Below are 13,163 nucleotides of genomic sequence, written 5' to 3'. Positions count from 1 at the left end.
TCCCTTGCTTTCTCCTCCGGGAGAAACACCTTTTTCTGAACCGTGTCCAGAATCATTCCCAGGAACAGCAGACGTGTTGTCGGGGACAATTGAGATTTTGGAAGATTCAGAATCCACCCGTGTTGTTGAAGCACTACTTGGGTTAGTGCTACACCGACTTCCAGCTGTTCTCTGGACTTTGCCCTTATCAGGAGATCGTCCAAGTAAGGGATAATTAATACGCCTTTTCTTCGTAGAAGAACCATCATTTCGGTCATTACCTTGGTAAAGACCCGAGGTGCCGTGGACAAACCAAACGGCAGCGTTTGAAACTGATAATGACAGTCTTGTATCACGAACCTGAGATACCCTTGGTGTGAGGGGTAAATTGGGACATGCAGATAAGCATCTTTTATGTCCAGGGACACCATGAAGTCCCCTTCTTCCAGATTCGCTATCACTGCTCTTAGTGACTCCATCTTGAACTTGAATTTCTGTATGTACAGGTTCAAGGATTTCAGATTTAGAATAGGTCTTACCGAACCGTCCGGCTTCGGTACCACAAATAGTGTGGAATAATACCCCTTTCCCTGTTGTAGGAGGGGTACCTTGACTATCACCTGCTGAGAATACAGCTTGTGAATGGCTTCCAATACCGTCGCCCTTTCTGAGGGAGACGTTGGTAAAGCAGACTTTAGGAAACGGCGAGGGGGAGATCTTTCGAATTCCAACATGTAACCCTGAGATACTATCTGCAGGATCCACGGGTCCACCTGTGAGCGAGCCCACTGATTGCTGAAAATCTTTAGTCGACCCCCCACCGCTCCTGAGTCCGCTTGTAAAGCCCCAGCGTCATGCTGAAGGCTTTGTAGAACCCGGGGCGGGCTTCTGGTCCTGGGCAGGGGCTGCTTGCTGCCCTCTCTTACCCTTTCCTCTGCCTCGTGGCAGATAAGACGGTCCTTTTGCCCGCTTGTTTTTATAGGAGCGAAAGGACTGCGGCTGAAAAGACGGTGTCTTTTTCTGTTGGGAGGGGGTCTGAGGTAAAAAAGTGGATTTGCCGGCAGTTGCCGTGGCCACCAGATCCGATAGACCAACCCCAAATAATTCCTCTCCTTTATATGGCAATACTTCCATATGCCTTTTGGAATCCGCATCACCTGACCACTGTCGCGTCCATAAACTTCTTCTGGCAGATATGGACATCGCACTTACTCTCGATGCCAGAGTGCAAACATCCCTCTGAGCATCTCGCATATAAAGAAAACGCATCCTTTAATTGCTCTAGAGTCAATAAAATACTGTCCCTATCCAGGGTATCAATATTTTCAGTCAGGGAATCCAACCACACTACCCCAGCACTGCACATCCAGGCTGAGGCTATTGCTGGTCGGAGTATAACACCAGTATGCGTGTATATACTCTTCAGGGTAGTTTCCAGCCTCCTATCTGCTGGATCCTTGAGGGCGGCCGTATCTGGAGACGGCAACGCCACTTGTTTTGATAAACGTGTGAGCGCTTTATCCACCCTAGGGGGTGTTTCCCAGCGCGCCCTAACCTCTGGTGGGAAAGGGTATAATGCCAATAACTTCTTAGAAATTAGCAGTTTTCTATCTGGGTTAACCCACGCTTCATCACACACGTCATTCAATTCCTCTGATTCTGGAAAAGCTACAGGTAGTTTTTTTCACCCCCCACATAATACCCCTTTTTGAGGTACCTGCAGTATCAGAGATCTGCAAAGCCTCCTTCATTGCCGTGATCATATAACGTGTGGCCCTATTGGAAAATACGTTTGTTTCTTCACCGTCGACACTAGATTCATCTGTGTCGGTACCTGTGTCGACTGACTGAGGTAAGGGACGTTTTACAGCCCCTGACGGTGTCTGAGACGCCTGAGCAGGTACCAACTGGTTTTCCGGCCGTCTCATTTCGTCAACTGACTTTTGTAATGTACTAACATTATCACGTAATTCCATAATTAAAGCCATCCATTTCGGTGTCGACTCCCTAGGGGGTGACATCACCATTACCGGCAATTGCTCCGCCTCCACACCAACATCGTCCTCATACATGTCGACACACACGTACCGACACACAGCAGATACACAGGGAATGCTCTTATCGAAGACAGGACCCCACTAGCCCTTTGGGGAGACAGAGGGAGAGTTTGCCAGCACACACCAAAAGCGCTATAAAATGTATATAAACAACCCTAAAAGGTGTTGTTTTTGTTATATGCGCTTTAAATATATAAATATCGCCAAAATATGCCCCCCTTCTCTTTGTTACCCTGTTTCTGTAGTGCAGTGCAGGGGAGAGTCCTGGGAGCCTTCCTCACAGCGGAGCTGAGCAGGAAAATGGCGCTGTGTGCTGAGGAGAATAAGCCCCGCCCCCTTTTCGGCGGGCTTTTCTCCCGGGTTTTGAGATATCTGGCCTGGGTTAAATACATACATATAGCCTCAATGGCTATATGTGGTGTATTCTTTGCCATCAAAAGGTATTAAATATTGCTGCCCAGGGCGCCCCCAGCAGCGCCCTGCACCCTCCGTGACCGTTCAGTGTGAAGTGTGTAGCAACAATGGCGCACAGCTGCAGTGCTGTGCGCTACCTTCATGAAGGCTGAAGAGCCTTCTGCCGCCTGTTTCCGGACCCTCGATCTTCAGCATCTGTAAGGGGGATTGGCGGCGCGGCTCCGGGACGAACCCCAGGGTGACCTGTGTTCCGACTCCCTCTGAAGCTATGTCCAGTAGCCTAAGACTCCAATCCATCCTGCACGCAGGTGAGTTGAAAATCTCTCCCCTAAGTCCCTCGTTGCAGTGAGCCTGTTGCCAGCAGGACTCACTGAAAATAATAAACCTAAAAACTTTTTCTAAGCAGCTCTTTAGGAGAGCCACCTAGATTGCACCCTGCTCGGACGGGCACAAAAACCTAACTGAGGCTTGGGGGAGGGTCATAGGGGGAGGAGCCAGTACACACCATTTGATCCTAAAAGCGTGCTTTTGTGCCACTGTCTGCTGCGGAGCCGCTATTCCCCATGGTCCTGACGGAGTCCCCAGCATCCACTAGGACGTTAGAGAAACATTGTGAAACCACTGCACCACACTGTGTGCAATCTGCCACACCGAGATGCACTTCAACCTACAAAAACATGTCTTCCTGGCCCTCAATACAGAGTTTGGAGAGTGGTGTTGTGCCACATATAGTGGAGTGCTGACAAGCTGTAGTCCAAACCAAACCTTGCTTCCGCAGGGTGAACAGACATTGGGCCTAATTCAGACCTGATCGCTGCTGTAGCTGATCAGGTCTGAACTGCACATGCGACTGCCGCTGTATGACTGACAGGCAGAGGCAGTCGCTGGGCGGGCCAGCTGCGTTTGGCCGCCATTTAGGTGGCGCGATCCGGGCAATGCAGGCGTGCCCAGACCGTTGGGGGGGGGGGGGGGGGGGCAGGCTGCGGCGGCTGCTTGACGTCCCATGCAGCCGCTGCGACCGTCACAGCGACGAGTAGCTCCTGCCAGCGCACAGGAGCTGTGCTGGCAGGGAGCTACTCCTAAAGTACAAAAGCATCGCTGCTGTGCGATGCTTTTGTACTTGTGCGGGGTGGTCTGGACTGACATGCGGGGAGGACCAGCCCTGTGCTGGGCGTCCCCCCGCATGTCTGTGTGACTGATTGTAGATGTGGTAAATTTAGCACATCTACGATCAGGTCTGAATTAGGCCCATTGGGAACACAGGGAAGCCATAGGCATCTGAACGGATGGCAGTGCTTTCCCCCTGCTGTCACTGTCATTTTATTATGTGTTGTCCAGAGTTAGCTTTTACCAGAGTGTGGAGAACACCTCTAAGCATGTGTCCACTGCAACCCTAATAGGGTGAGAACTATCTTTAAAAATCAATAAGGAACCCTTAGAATGCAATACAACTAGGCAATTAATAGGAAAGAAGCTCTTACCTGCATGGAGACTCCCAGAGAAGGTGGGGTGTAGTGTGTCTGTGGGGGGGGCTTGCTGTACACGGAATACATTGGTGCTTCATTCGCTAGTTTGTTGTACAATTCTAACGCCTCCAGGACCTTCACATTCAGCTCAGACAGCTCAGAATGTTTCCTGGTTAGAAAACAAAAGGTTACTTAGAACTAAAAATACAAATCTGAAGTCAAACAAATGTGCAACGTAGCCAACTACATATGGGGGAAAACAAAAGCGTGCCTAAAAATAATTCCGCACTATACCAACACTGCTCTTAATCACGCCTCTCCTCTACAAACTGAAATCACAGGGAGGGAACGGATATGGGCTGGAACAAGATTCAGTCACAGGCTCTGGCCTACCGTTATAAACCATTTAAAGGATGACGAGTTGTAACTGGAGATTGAACTGGACTTTGACCTACTCTGTAACCTCAATTTCTATTAAACTATTATTATTACAATCAGTCCTCATTTATTTAGCAGTAGGTCATATGTTATTAGTCTGCCTTAGAAGGTACTTCTAACTGCAGTACACAAACAGCCTTCCCTCCCCCCTATTCTTCCATCCCTCATCATCCACTGTCTTTCCAATCAGCCTACCTTTTACCTTGGCTCCCTCACCATCAAAACATGTACTGTATATTATCCAGGACCCCAGCACCACTACAGGAACCACTGTAATACACCCAAGTTGGTTGATTCCCTGTTTTCTGATGTATTTTTTTCACAATTTCTTCTGGGCAGTATGGTTGGTGCAATGGTTAGCATTGCTGCCTCACAGCACTGTGGTTTTGGGTTCCATTTCCACTATTACCCTAACTGTGTTGAACTTATATATTCTCCCTGTGTCTGCGTGGGCTTTCTCCCACTATCCAAGAATAGTTAACCCTAATGTGTATGTGTGCACGTACGGTAGGGAATGTAGCTGTAAGCTACAAGGTCTGATGCAAATGGCCAAATATTCTCTGTATGCAGCAGAATACTTATGCGCTGTCTAAAATAACTAGCAACAATAATTCCCCACTGCACACTACTTGGGCAGAATGATCAACACATAGAACGATTTATTTAATGGTAGCTTTTCATTTTTACCCTCCTGTCTCATTTCCATGTAACATTTATTTTTTTCACATTGTAACTTACAGATGTGTCCTCATACATCACTGCTGCAGCAGCACCAAATAGCCCTTCTCGGCGCCCCAGGACCCGTGAGATTCTGCAAGCATTGGGCATCTTTTTTGCAGAAAATGCGTCTTAATCGCAACACAATGCGTCTACAGCACACCAGGAGACTGTGTTGATTAATTTAAATATGTGACACTTGTATATCTGTGTGCAACCGAGTCCCTGAATCTGTATATGAAGTGCTACAATGTAGCAGCCGCAGATTTTTCCAATACAAGTTCGGTTATGCTTCATATACAGGCTCACTCACATACAATATACAAGTGTCATTTATCAAATCAATTAACACAGTCTCCTTGTGTGTCCTAGCTGCATTGCGTTGCAACTAAGACACATTTTTTCGGAAAAAAAAAAAGGCCTACCGCTAGCAGAGTTGCACAGGACCTGTCCGCTCACTCCCGTCAGGCATCTCATGCTAAAATGTATTGAGGCTGGATACAGTATATGAAAATGCATCTGTATGTAGTGTACCCAAGATGGCTCCCTCCCCTGGTACGTTTGTGGGTAAGATAAAATATGCATGGATTTGATGATTTTCTAAGAATCATGTATCTTGCTTTATTATTCAGTAGCGCCAACACTACTGCCTATTCTGCTCAATGTAACCTGTGTACAGTACTGAACAATCCTTGAAATGGATATATACCCAAAATGGCTGCCTCCGCTCTGTATTGTGTTTTTTCTGCAAATCTGAACATCTACATTACGTTAATGATTTCTGTAAAGTGTCTGTAATAGTAGCAATGAAGAAAAATGCTATATCAATAAAATTATTATTATTCTGCGTGTATGTGAGAAGTACACTCTAATTATATTAACACATCCATGCTGTGTGGTAATGGAGCCAGAAAATATAATATAAAACTTTCAAAATAGTGATGGGCAATGTAGACTGTATTACTGTATATGGAAACCCATCATTTACTGTATAGCATACATTGACATATTGACTATTTTGCTCTATTGTTACTAAATATGTAGTGATGGCATTATTTTGTCTATGCAAAATACAGGCAGTTCTGTCCCTTCCATCAAAACAGATTTATAATATATAATACGACATAATAAAATATATACTCCAATAAATAATTAGTGAGTAGTTTCATGATTTCAGGACTTACCTGTCAATCTCCTCTAACTTCTCATCGATCATAGGTCCCATTTGTTGGCAGACATCTGCAAAATATACACAGGTTGGACGATTGTATTCAGAGTTCTCTTCACCGTTGTGATTTGCACAGTGTGGGTAATTCAGAGTTGATCGCAGCAACAAATGTTAGCAGTTGGGCAAAACTATGTGCACTGCAGGTGTGGCAGATATAACATTTGCAGAGAGAGTTAGATTTGTGTGGGATATATTGTTTCTGTGCAGGGTAAATAATGTCTGCTTTATTTTTACACTGCAATTTAGATTTCAGTTTGAACACACCCCACCCAAATCTACTCTCTTTGAACATGTTATATCTGCCCCCCACCCCCACCCTGCAGTGCACATGGTTTTGCCCAACTGCTAACAAATTTGCTGCTGCGATCAATTCTGAATTACACCCAATGTGTTGAAGTCTGCAAATGACTGTGTAAATCTAGGGTCAGTGCACATACATCAATCACACTTCTGAATGTCACTAGCCATCCCTTTGTGTGGCTAACTGCAGAAGCAAATAAGTTACTGTCAAAAGGAGAGGACAATGAGACCAATAGTGGAGGCACTGGAGATGTGATCCAAAAACACTAGGCCAGGTGTCACAAGGAGTCTTCAGCCCTCCTCATATGTACCCTAAGGACTTCCGGGTACACAGTCTGGTCTCCGTGTACTACCTAAGTACTGGTAGATCTTTATGTTTGTTTTCAGCGCATTAGCTTATACAGGTTGAGTATCCCATATCCAAATATTCCGAAATACGGAATATTCCGAAATACGGACTTTTTTGAGTGAGAGTGAGATAGTGAAACCTTTGTTTTTTGATGGCTCCATGTACACAAACTTTGTTTAATACACAAAGTTATTAAAAATATTTTATAGAATGACCCTCAGGCTGTGTGTATAAGGTGTATATGAAACATAAATGAATTGTGTGAATGTAGACACACTTTGTTTAACGCACAAAGTTATAAAAAATATTGGCTAAAATTACCTTCAGGCTGTGTGTATAAGGTGTATATGTACCATAAATGCATTCTGTGCTTAGATTTAGGTCCCATCAACATGATATCTCATTATGTTAGGCAATTATTCCAAAATACGGAAAAATCCCATATCCAAAATACCTCTGGTCCCAAGCATTTTGGATAAGGGAGACTCAACCTGTATATTAGTTTGGGTTATTTTTTAGCATACATTGTACATATCATGTGCTTTAATTGCACAAGACTTAACAGCCAAATACTATTTTAGTAACCTACTACAGCAAACAGTTCTGCTCGGTTTCAATACACAATATTTAAAGAGCTACAGAATGTGGAATTTAACACGTTAATTGTGCTCTTACTGTATATTGGACTCTGGGAACATGCTACTGAAATACATCTCTCCTAGCTGGAAAAGGAGACATTAATTTCTTCTTCATTCCTGTGGAACTGCAGAGACTGGGTCATAGTGAGCAGCCTGGGATATGATTGGCGTCTCTTACCGGCTGATGAGGACGCATGGCTTCTCCTTTGCCAGCATGATTCATTACAGCATGTGAGCCCATCTGAGGGGACCATGCCCGTTGTGGTCCCAGAGCTACCCACTGCCATCGGGAAATCTCTTGGCCGTTCACCGGAAGCAAAAGCAAAAAGGCAAGTGGTTCTCAGCAGCATTAGCAGGGAACTGGATTAATGGCAATGTTTTTCATGCTCACTCTTCCTGGGCTTCAGAACATGATCAGGCGGAAGCTTCCTTTGGGGGTCTATTGTATGTACTGAATTCTTGGTGATGACCTCCATTGAGGACCCAAGAGAAATCCTGCCCTATTCGTCACTTGCTCTTTTGAGACGTTTGCTGTGGATTGCCTGCCATAAAAGCTCCTCCATTCAAGCACCCGAGCTGGCTTTTAATCAGATGCTTTTTGTGTGGCTGGATTATGGATCATAGGTTTCCTCCTCTACATCCTTCAGGGTAATAGAGGCAGAGAGGAGAAAATAAACCCCTTAACACTAACAGTGCTGGTGAAGAGGGATCATTCACTGGTTAGTTAGGTGGCTGGGTTTTATCTTTTGATAAAACCCTTAGGCATTCAACATCAGTGTGAGACTGTGTGCTTATTAAGGTTTACCTGTTACTCCGTGCTATTCCCATCACACAGTTATTGAGGACTACTACTGTTCTTATACCTAATGCTACATCACTGAGGGACAGTTTAAACAAAATGCGTGAAGCCACTTTAAACCCTATTTTCATGATGGCAGGTGCTGCTCTTAAACCTATCCTGGCCTTGGCCTGGACAGTACAGCTGAAGGAAGGCATCCGTTCAAGTAGTCCTGGGGCGGATTTGCTCTTGGTGGCGGAGCACATTAGGGATTCACTGATTTACCTTGGGGAAGCCGCCACTGATGTGGGTATGGTGGGGGCTTGAACTTTGGTTGCTGTGTTCACAGCACGTAGATGAATTTTGCTGAACTCTTGGCAGACTGATAGTGACCGTAAGGACATTGGTGTTATTCCAATTGCTAGGGAAGCTTGGTCTGGAGCTGGACAAGATAATTTCTTTGGCTATGGGGGTTGGGGGCTCTTTCCATTATTCCTAAACCTAAAAGGCCATCCATTTCCTGCCACATTCTGACACAAGGAGAGGGACAGGCTGGGACTAGGTGTCAGGTGGACTAGGTGTCTAGGTGTTGCTGGAGCAGGTCCCTTCTTAGAGGTAGAGGCCACGGATCCTCCGTGAGCATCTCTTGAAGTTCCGGTTACCAAGTCCTTCTTGGCCAATCCGGAGCCCGAATATAGTGCTTACTCCTCTCCATCTTATAATTCTCAGTACCTTGGGTATGAGAGGCAGAGGAGGGAACACATACACTGACTGGTACACCCACTGTGTTACCAGAGCGTCTACAGCTATTGCCTGAGGGTCCCTTGACCTGGCGCAATACCTGTCGAGTTTTTCCCAACGGTTTATAATCATGTGGAAGACTTCTGGGTGAAGTCTCCACTCTCCCGGGTGGGGGTCGTGTCTGCTGAGGAAGTCTGCTTCCCAGTTGTCCACTCCCGGAATGAATACTGCTGACAGTGCTATCACATGATTTTCCGCCCAGCGAAGAATCCTTGCAGCTTCTGCCATTGCCCTCCTGCTTCTTGTGCCACCCTGTCTGTTTACGTGGGTGACTGCCGTGATGTTGTCCGACTGGATCAACACCGGCTGACCTTGAAGCAGAGGTCTTGCTAAGCTTAGAGCATTGTAAATGGCCCTTAGCTTTAGGATATTTATGTGAAGTGATGTCTCCAGGCTTGACCATAAGCCCTGGAAATTCCTTCCCTGTGTGACTGCTCCCCAGCCTCGCAGGCTGGCATCCGTGGTCACCAGGACCCAGTCCTGAATGCCGAATCTGCGGCCCTCTAGAAGATGAGCACTCTGCAACCACCACAGGAGGGACACCCTTGTCCTTGGTGACAGGGTTATCCGCTGATGCATCTGAAGATGCGACCCGGACCATTTGTCCAGCAGGTCCCACTGGAAAGTTCTTGCGTGGAATCTGCCCAATGGGATTGCTTCGTAGGAAGCCACCATTTTACCCAGAACCCTTGTGCATTGATGCACTGAGAGTTGGCTCGGTTTTAGGAGGTTCCTGACTAGCTCGGATAACTCCCTGGCTTTCTCCTCCGGAAGAAACACCTTTTTCTGGACTGTGTCCAGGATCATCCCTAGGAACAGAAGACGAGTCGTCGGAACCAGCTGCGATTTTGGAATATTGAGAATCCAATCGTGCTTCCGCAACACTACCTGAGATAGTGCTACACCGACCTCCAACTGTTCCCTGGATCTTACCCTTATCAGGGAATCGTCCAAGTAAGGGATAACTAAAATTCCCTTCCTTCGAAGGAATATCATCATTTCGGCCATTACCTTGGTAAAGACCGGGGTGCCGTGGACCATCCATACGGCAGCGTCTGAACTGATAGTGACAGTTCTGTACCATAAACCTGAGGTACCCTTGGTGAGAAGGGTAAATTGGGACATGAAGGTAAGCATCCTTGATGTCCCGAGACATCATGTAGTCCCCTTCTTCCAGGTTCGCAATCACTGCTCTGAGTGACTCAATCTTGAATTTGAACCTCTGTATGTAAGTGTTCAAAGATTTTAGATTTAGAATCGGTCTCACCGAGCCGTCCGGCTTCGGTACCACAACAGTGTGGAATAATACCCCGTTCCCTGTTGCAGGAGGGGTACCTTGATTATCACCTGCTGGGAATACAGCTTGTGAATGGCTTCCAAAACTGTCTCCCTGTCAGAAGGAGACATCGGTAAAGCCGACTTTAGGAAACGGCGAGGGGGAGACGTCTCGAATTCCAATTTGTACCCCTGAGATATCACCTGAAGGATCCAGGGGTCTACTTGCGAGTGAGCCCACTGCGCGCTGAAATTCATTGAGACGGGCCCCCCACCGTGCCCGATTCTGCTTGTAAAGCCCCAGCGTCATACTGAGGGCTTGGCAGAGGCGGGAGAGGGTTTCTGTTCCTGGGAACTGGCTGATTTCTGCAGCCTTTTTCCTCTCCCTCTGTCACGGGGCAGAAATGAGGAACCTTTTGCCCGCTTGTCCACGAAAAGACTACGCCTGATAATACGGCGTCTTCTCATGTTGAGAGGCGACCTGGGGTACACACGTGGATTTCCCAGCTGTTGCCGTGGCCACCAGGTCTGAAAGACCGACCCCAAATAACTCCTCCCCTTAATAAGGCAATACTTCCAAATGCCGTTTGGAATCCGCATCACCTGACCACTGTCGTGTCCATAACCCTCTACTGGTAGAAATGGACAACGCACTTAGACTTGATGCCAGTCGGCAAATATTCCGCTGTGCATCACGCATATATAGAAATGCATCTTTCAAATGCTCTATAGGCAATAATATACTGTCCCTATCTAGGGTATCAATATTTTCAGTCAGGGAATCCGACCACGCCAACCCAGCACTGCACATCCAGGCTGAGGCGATTGCTGGTCGCAGTATAACACCAGTATGTGTGTAAATACATTTTAGGATACCCTCCTGCTTTCTATCAGCAGGATCCTTAAGGGCGGCCATCTCAGGAGAGGGTAGAGCCCTTGTTCTTACAAGCGTGTGAGCGCTTTATCCACCCTAGGGGGTGTTTCCCAACGCACCCTAACCTCTGGCGGGAAAGGATATAATGCCAATAACATTTTAGAAATTATCAGTTGTTATCGGGGGAAACCCACGCATCATCACACACCTCATTTAATTTCTCAGATACAGGAAAACTACAGGTAGTTTTTCCTCACCGAACATAATACCCCTTTTTGGTGGTACTCGTATTATCAGAAATGTGTAAAACATTTTTCATTGCCTCAATCATGTACATGTGGCCCTACTGGAAGTCACATTTGTCTCTTCACCGTCGACACTGGAGTCAGTATCCGTGTCGGCGTCTATATCTGCCATCTGAGGTAACGGGCGCTTTAGAGCCCCTGACGGCCTATGAGACGTCTGGACAGGCACAAGCTGAGTAGCCGGCTGTCTCATGTCAACCACTGTCTTTTATACAGAGCTGACACTGTCACGTAACTCCTTCCAACAGTTCATCCACTCAGGTGTCGACCCCCTAGGGGGTGACATCACTATTACAGGCAATCTGCTCCGTCTCCACATAATTTTTCTCCTCATACATGTCGACACAAACGTACCGACACACAGCACACACACAGGGAATGCTCTGATAGAGGACAGGACCCCACTAGCCCTTTGGGGAGACAGAGGGAGAGTTTGCCAGCACACACCAGAGTGCTATATATATACAGGGATAACCTTATATAAGTGTTTTTCCCCTTATAGCTGCTGTATTGTTAATACTGCGCCTAATTAGTGCCCCCCTCTCTTTTTTAACCCTTTCTGTAGTGTAGTGACTGCAGGGGAGAGCCAGGGGAGCTTCCCTCCAACTGAGCTGTGAGGGAAAATGGCGCCAGTGTGCTGAGGAGATAGGCTCCGCCCCTTTTTCGCTGACTTTTCTCCTGCTTTTTTATGGATTCTGGCAGGGGTTAAAATTCATCCATATAGCCCTGGGGGCTATATGTGATGTATTTTCGCCAGCCAAGGTGTTTTTATTGCTGCTCAGGGCGCCCCCCCCCTAGCGCCCTGCACCCTCAGTGACCGAAGTGTGAAGTGTGCTGAGGAGCAATGGCGCACAGCTGCAGTGCTGTGCGCTACCTTGGTGAAGACAGGACGTCTTCTGCCGCCGATTTTCCGGACCTCTTCTGTCTTCTGGCTCTGTAAGGGGGCCGGCGGCGCGGCTCTGGGACCCATCCATGGCTGGGCCTGTGATCGTCCCTCTGGAGCTAATGTCCAGTAGCCTAAGAAGCCCAATCCACTCCGCACGCAGGTGAGTTCGCTTCTTCTCCCCTTAGTCCCTCGATGCAGTGAGCCTGTTGCCAGCAGGTCTCACTGAAAATAAAAAACCTAAAACTAAACTTTTCACTAAGCAGCTCAGGAGAGCCACCTAGTGTGCACCCTTCTCGTTCGGGCACAAAAATCTAACTGAGGCTTGGAGGAGGGTCATAGGGGGAGGAGCCAGTGCACACCAGGTAGTTCTAAAGCTTTACTTTTGTGCCCAGTCTCCTGCGGAGCCGCTATTCCCCATGGTCCTTACGGAGTCCCCAGCATCCACTTAGGACGTTAGAGAAAATCCACTTCAGATGCTTGGGTGAGGGTAACCACTACAAGGAGTTATATTATTTACCTGTATGGCCTTTGCTACCTGTACATCCAAGGAATGTCTGCCTATAGATGGAACCATTCGGAAATTGAGCTCAGCGGGTCATTGTCCCAATGCCTGTGGATAAGAGGAAGCTGAGGTTCTATTCCTCAGAAACCAGGCGGG

General features: G+C 47.1%; 1 protein-coding gene across 1 annotated transcript in view; it reads right to left on the bottom strand.

Moving 5' to 3' along the window:
* The window catches only part of STAM2 (signal transducing adaptor molecule 2), a 198,115-nt gene that overhangs the window by 28,997 nt on the left and 155,955 nt on the right, over positions 1 to 13,163 (bottom strand). Inside the window, exons 11-12 of the mRNA XM_063933540.1 lie at positions 6,256 to 6,310; positions 3,932 to 4,085 (exon numbers count right to left, since the gene is read on the bottom strand). Coding sequence (XP_063789610.1) covers positions 3,932 to 4,085; positions 6,256 to 6,310 — 209 coding nt within the window. The remainder of the gene's footprint in view (positions 1 to 3,931; positions 4,086 to 6,255; positions 6,311 to 13,163) is intronic.

The sequence above is a fragment of the Pseudophryne corroboree genome, chromosome 7 (genome assembly GCF_028390025.1).
Source record: "Pseudophryne corroboree isolate aPseCor3 chromosome 7, aPseCor3.hap2, whole genome shotgun sequence".
NCBI classification, from domain to species: domain Eukaryota; kingdom Metazoa; phylum Chordata; class Amphibia; order Anura; family Myobatrachidae; genus Pseudophryne; species Pseudophryne corroboree.
This window is presented reverse-complemented; position numbering and strand designations above follow the sequence as displayed.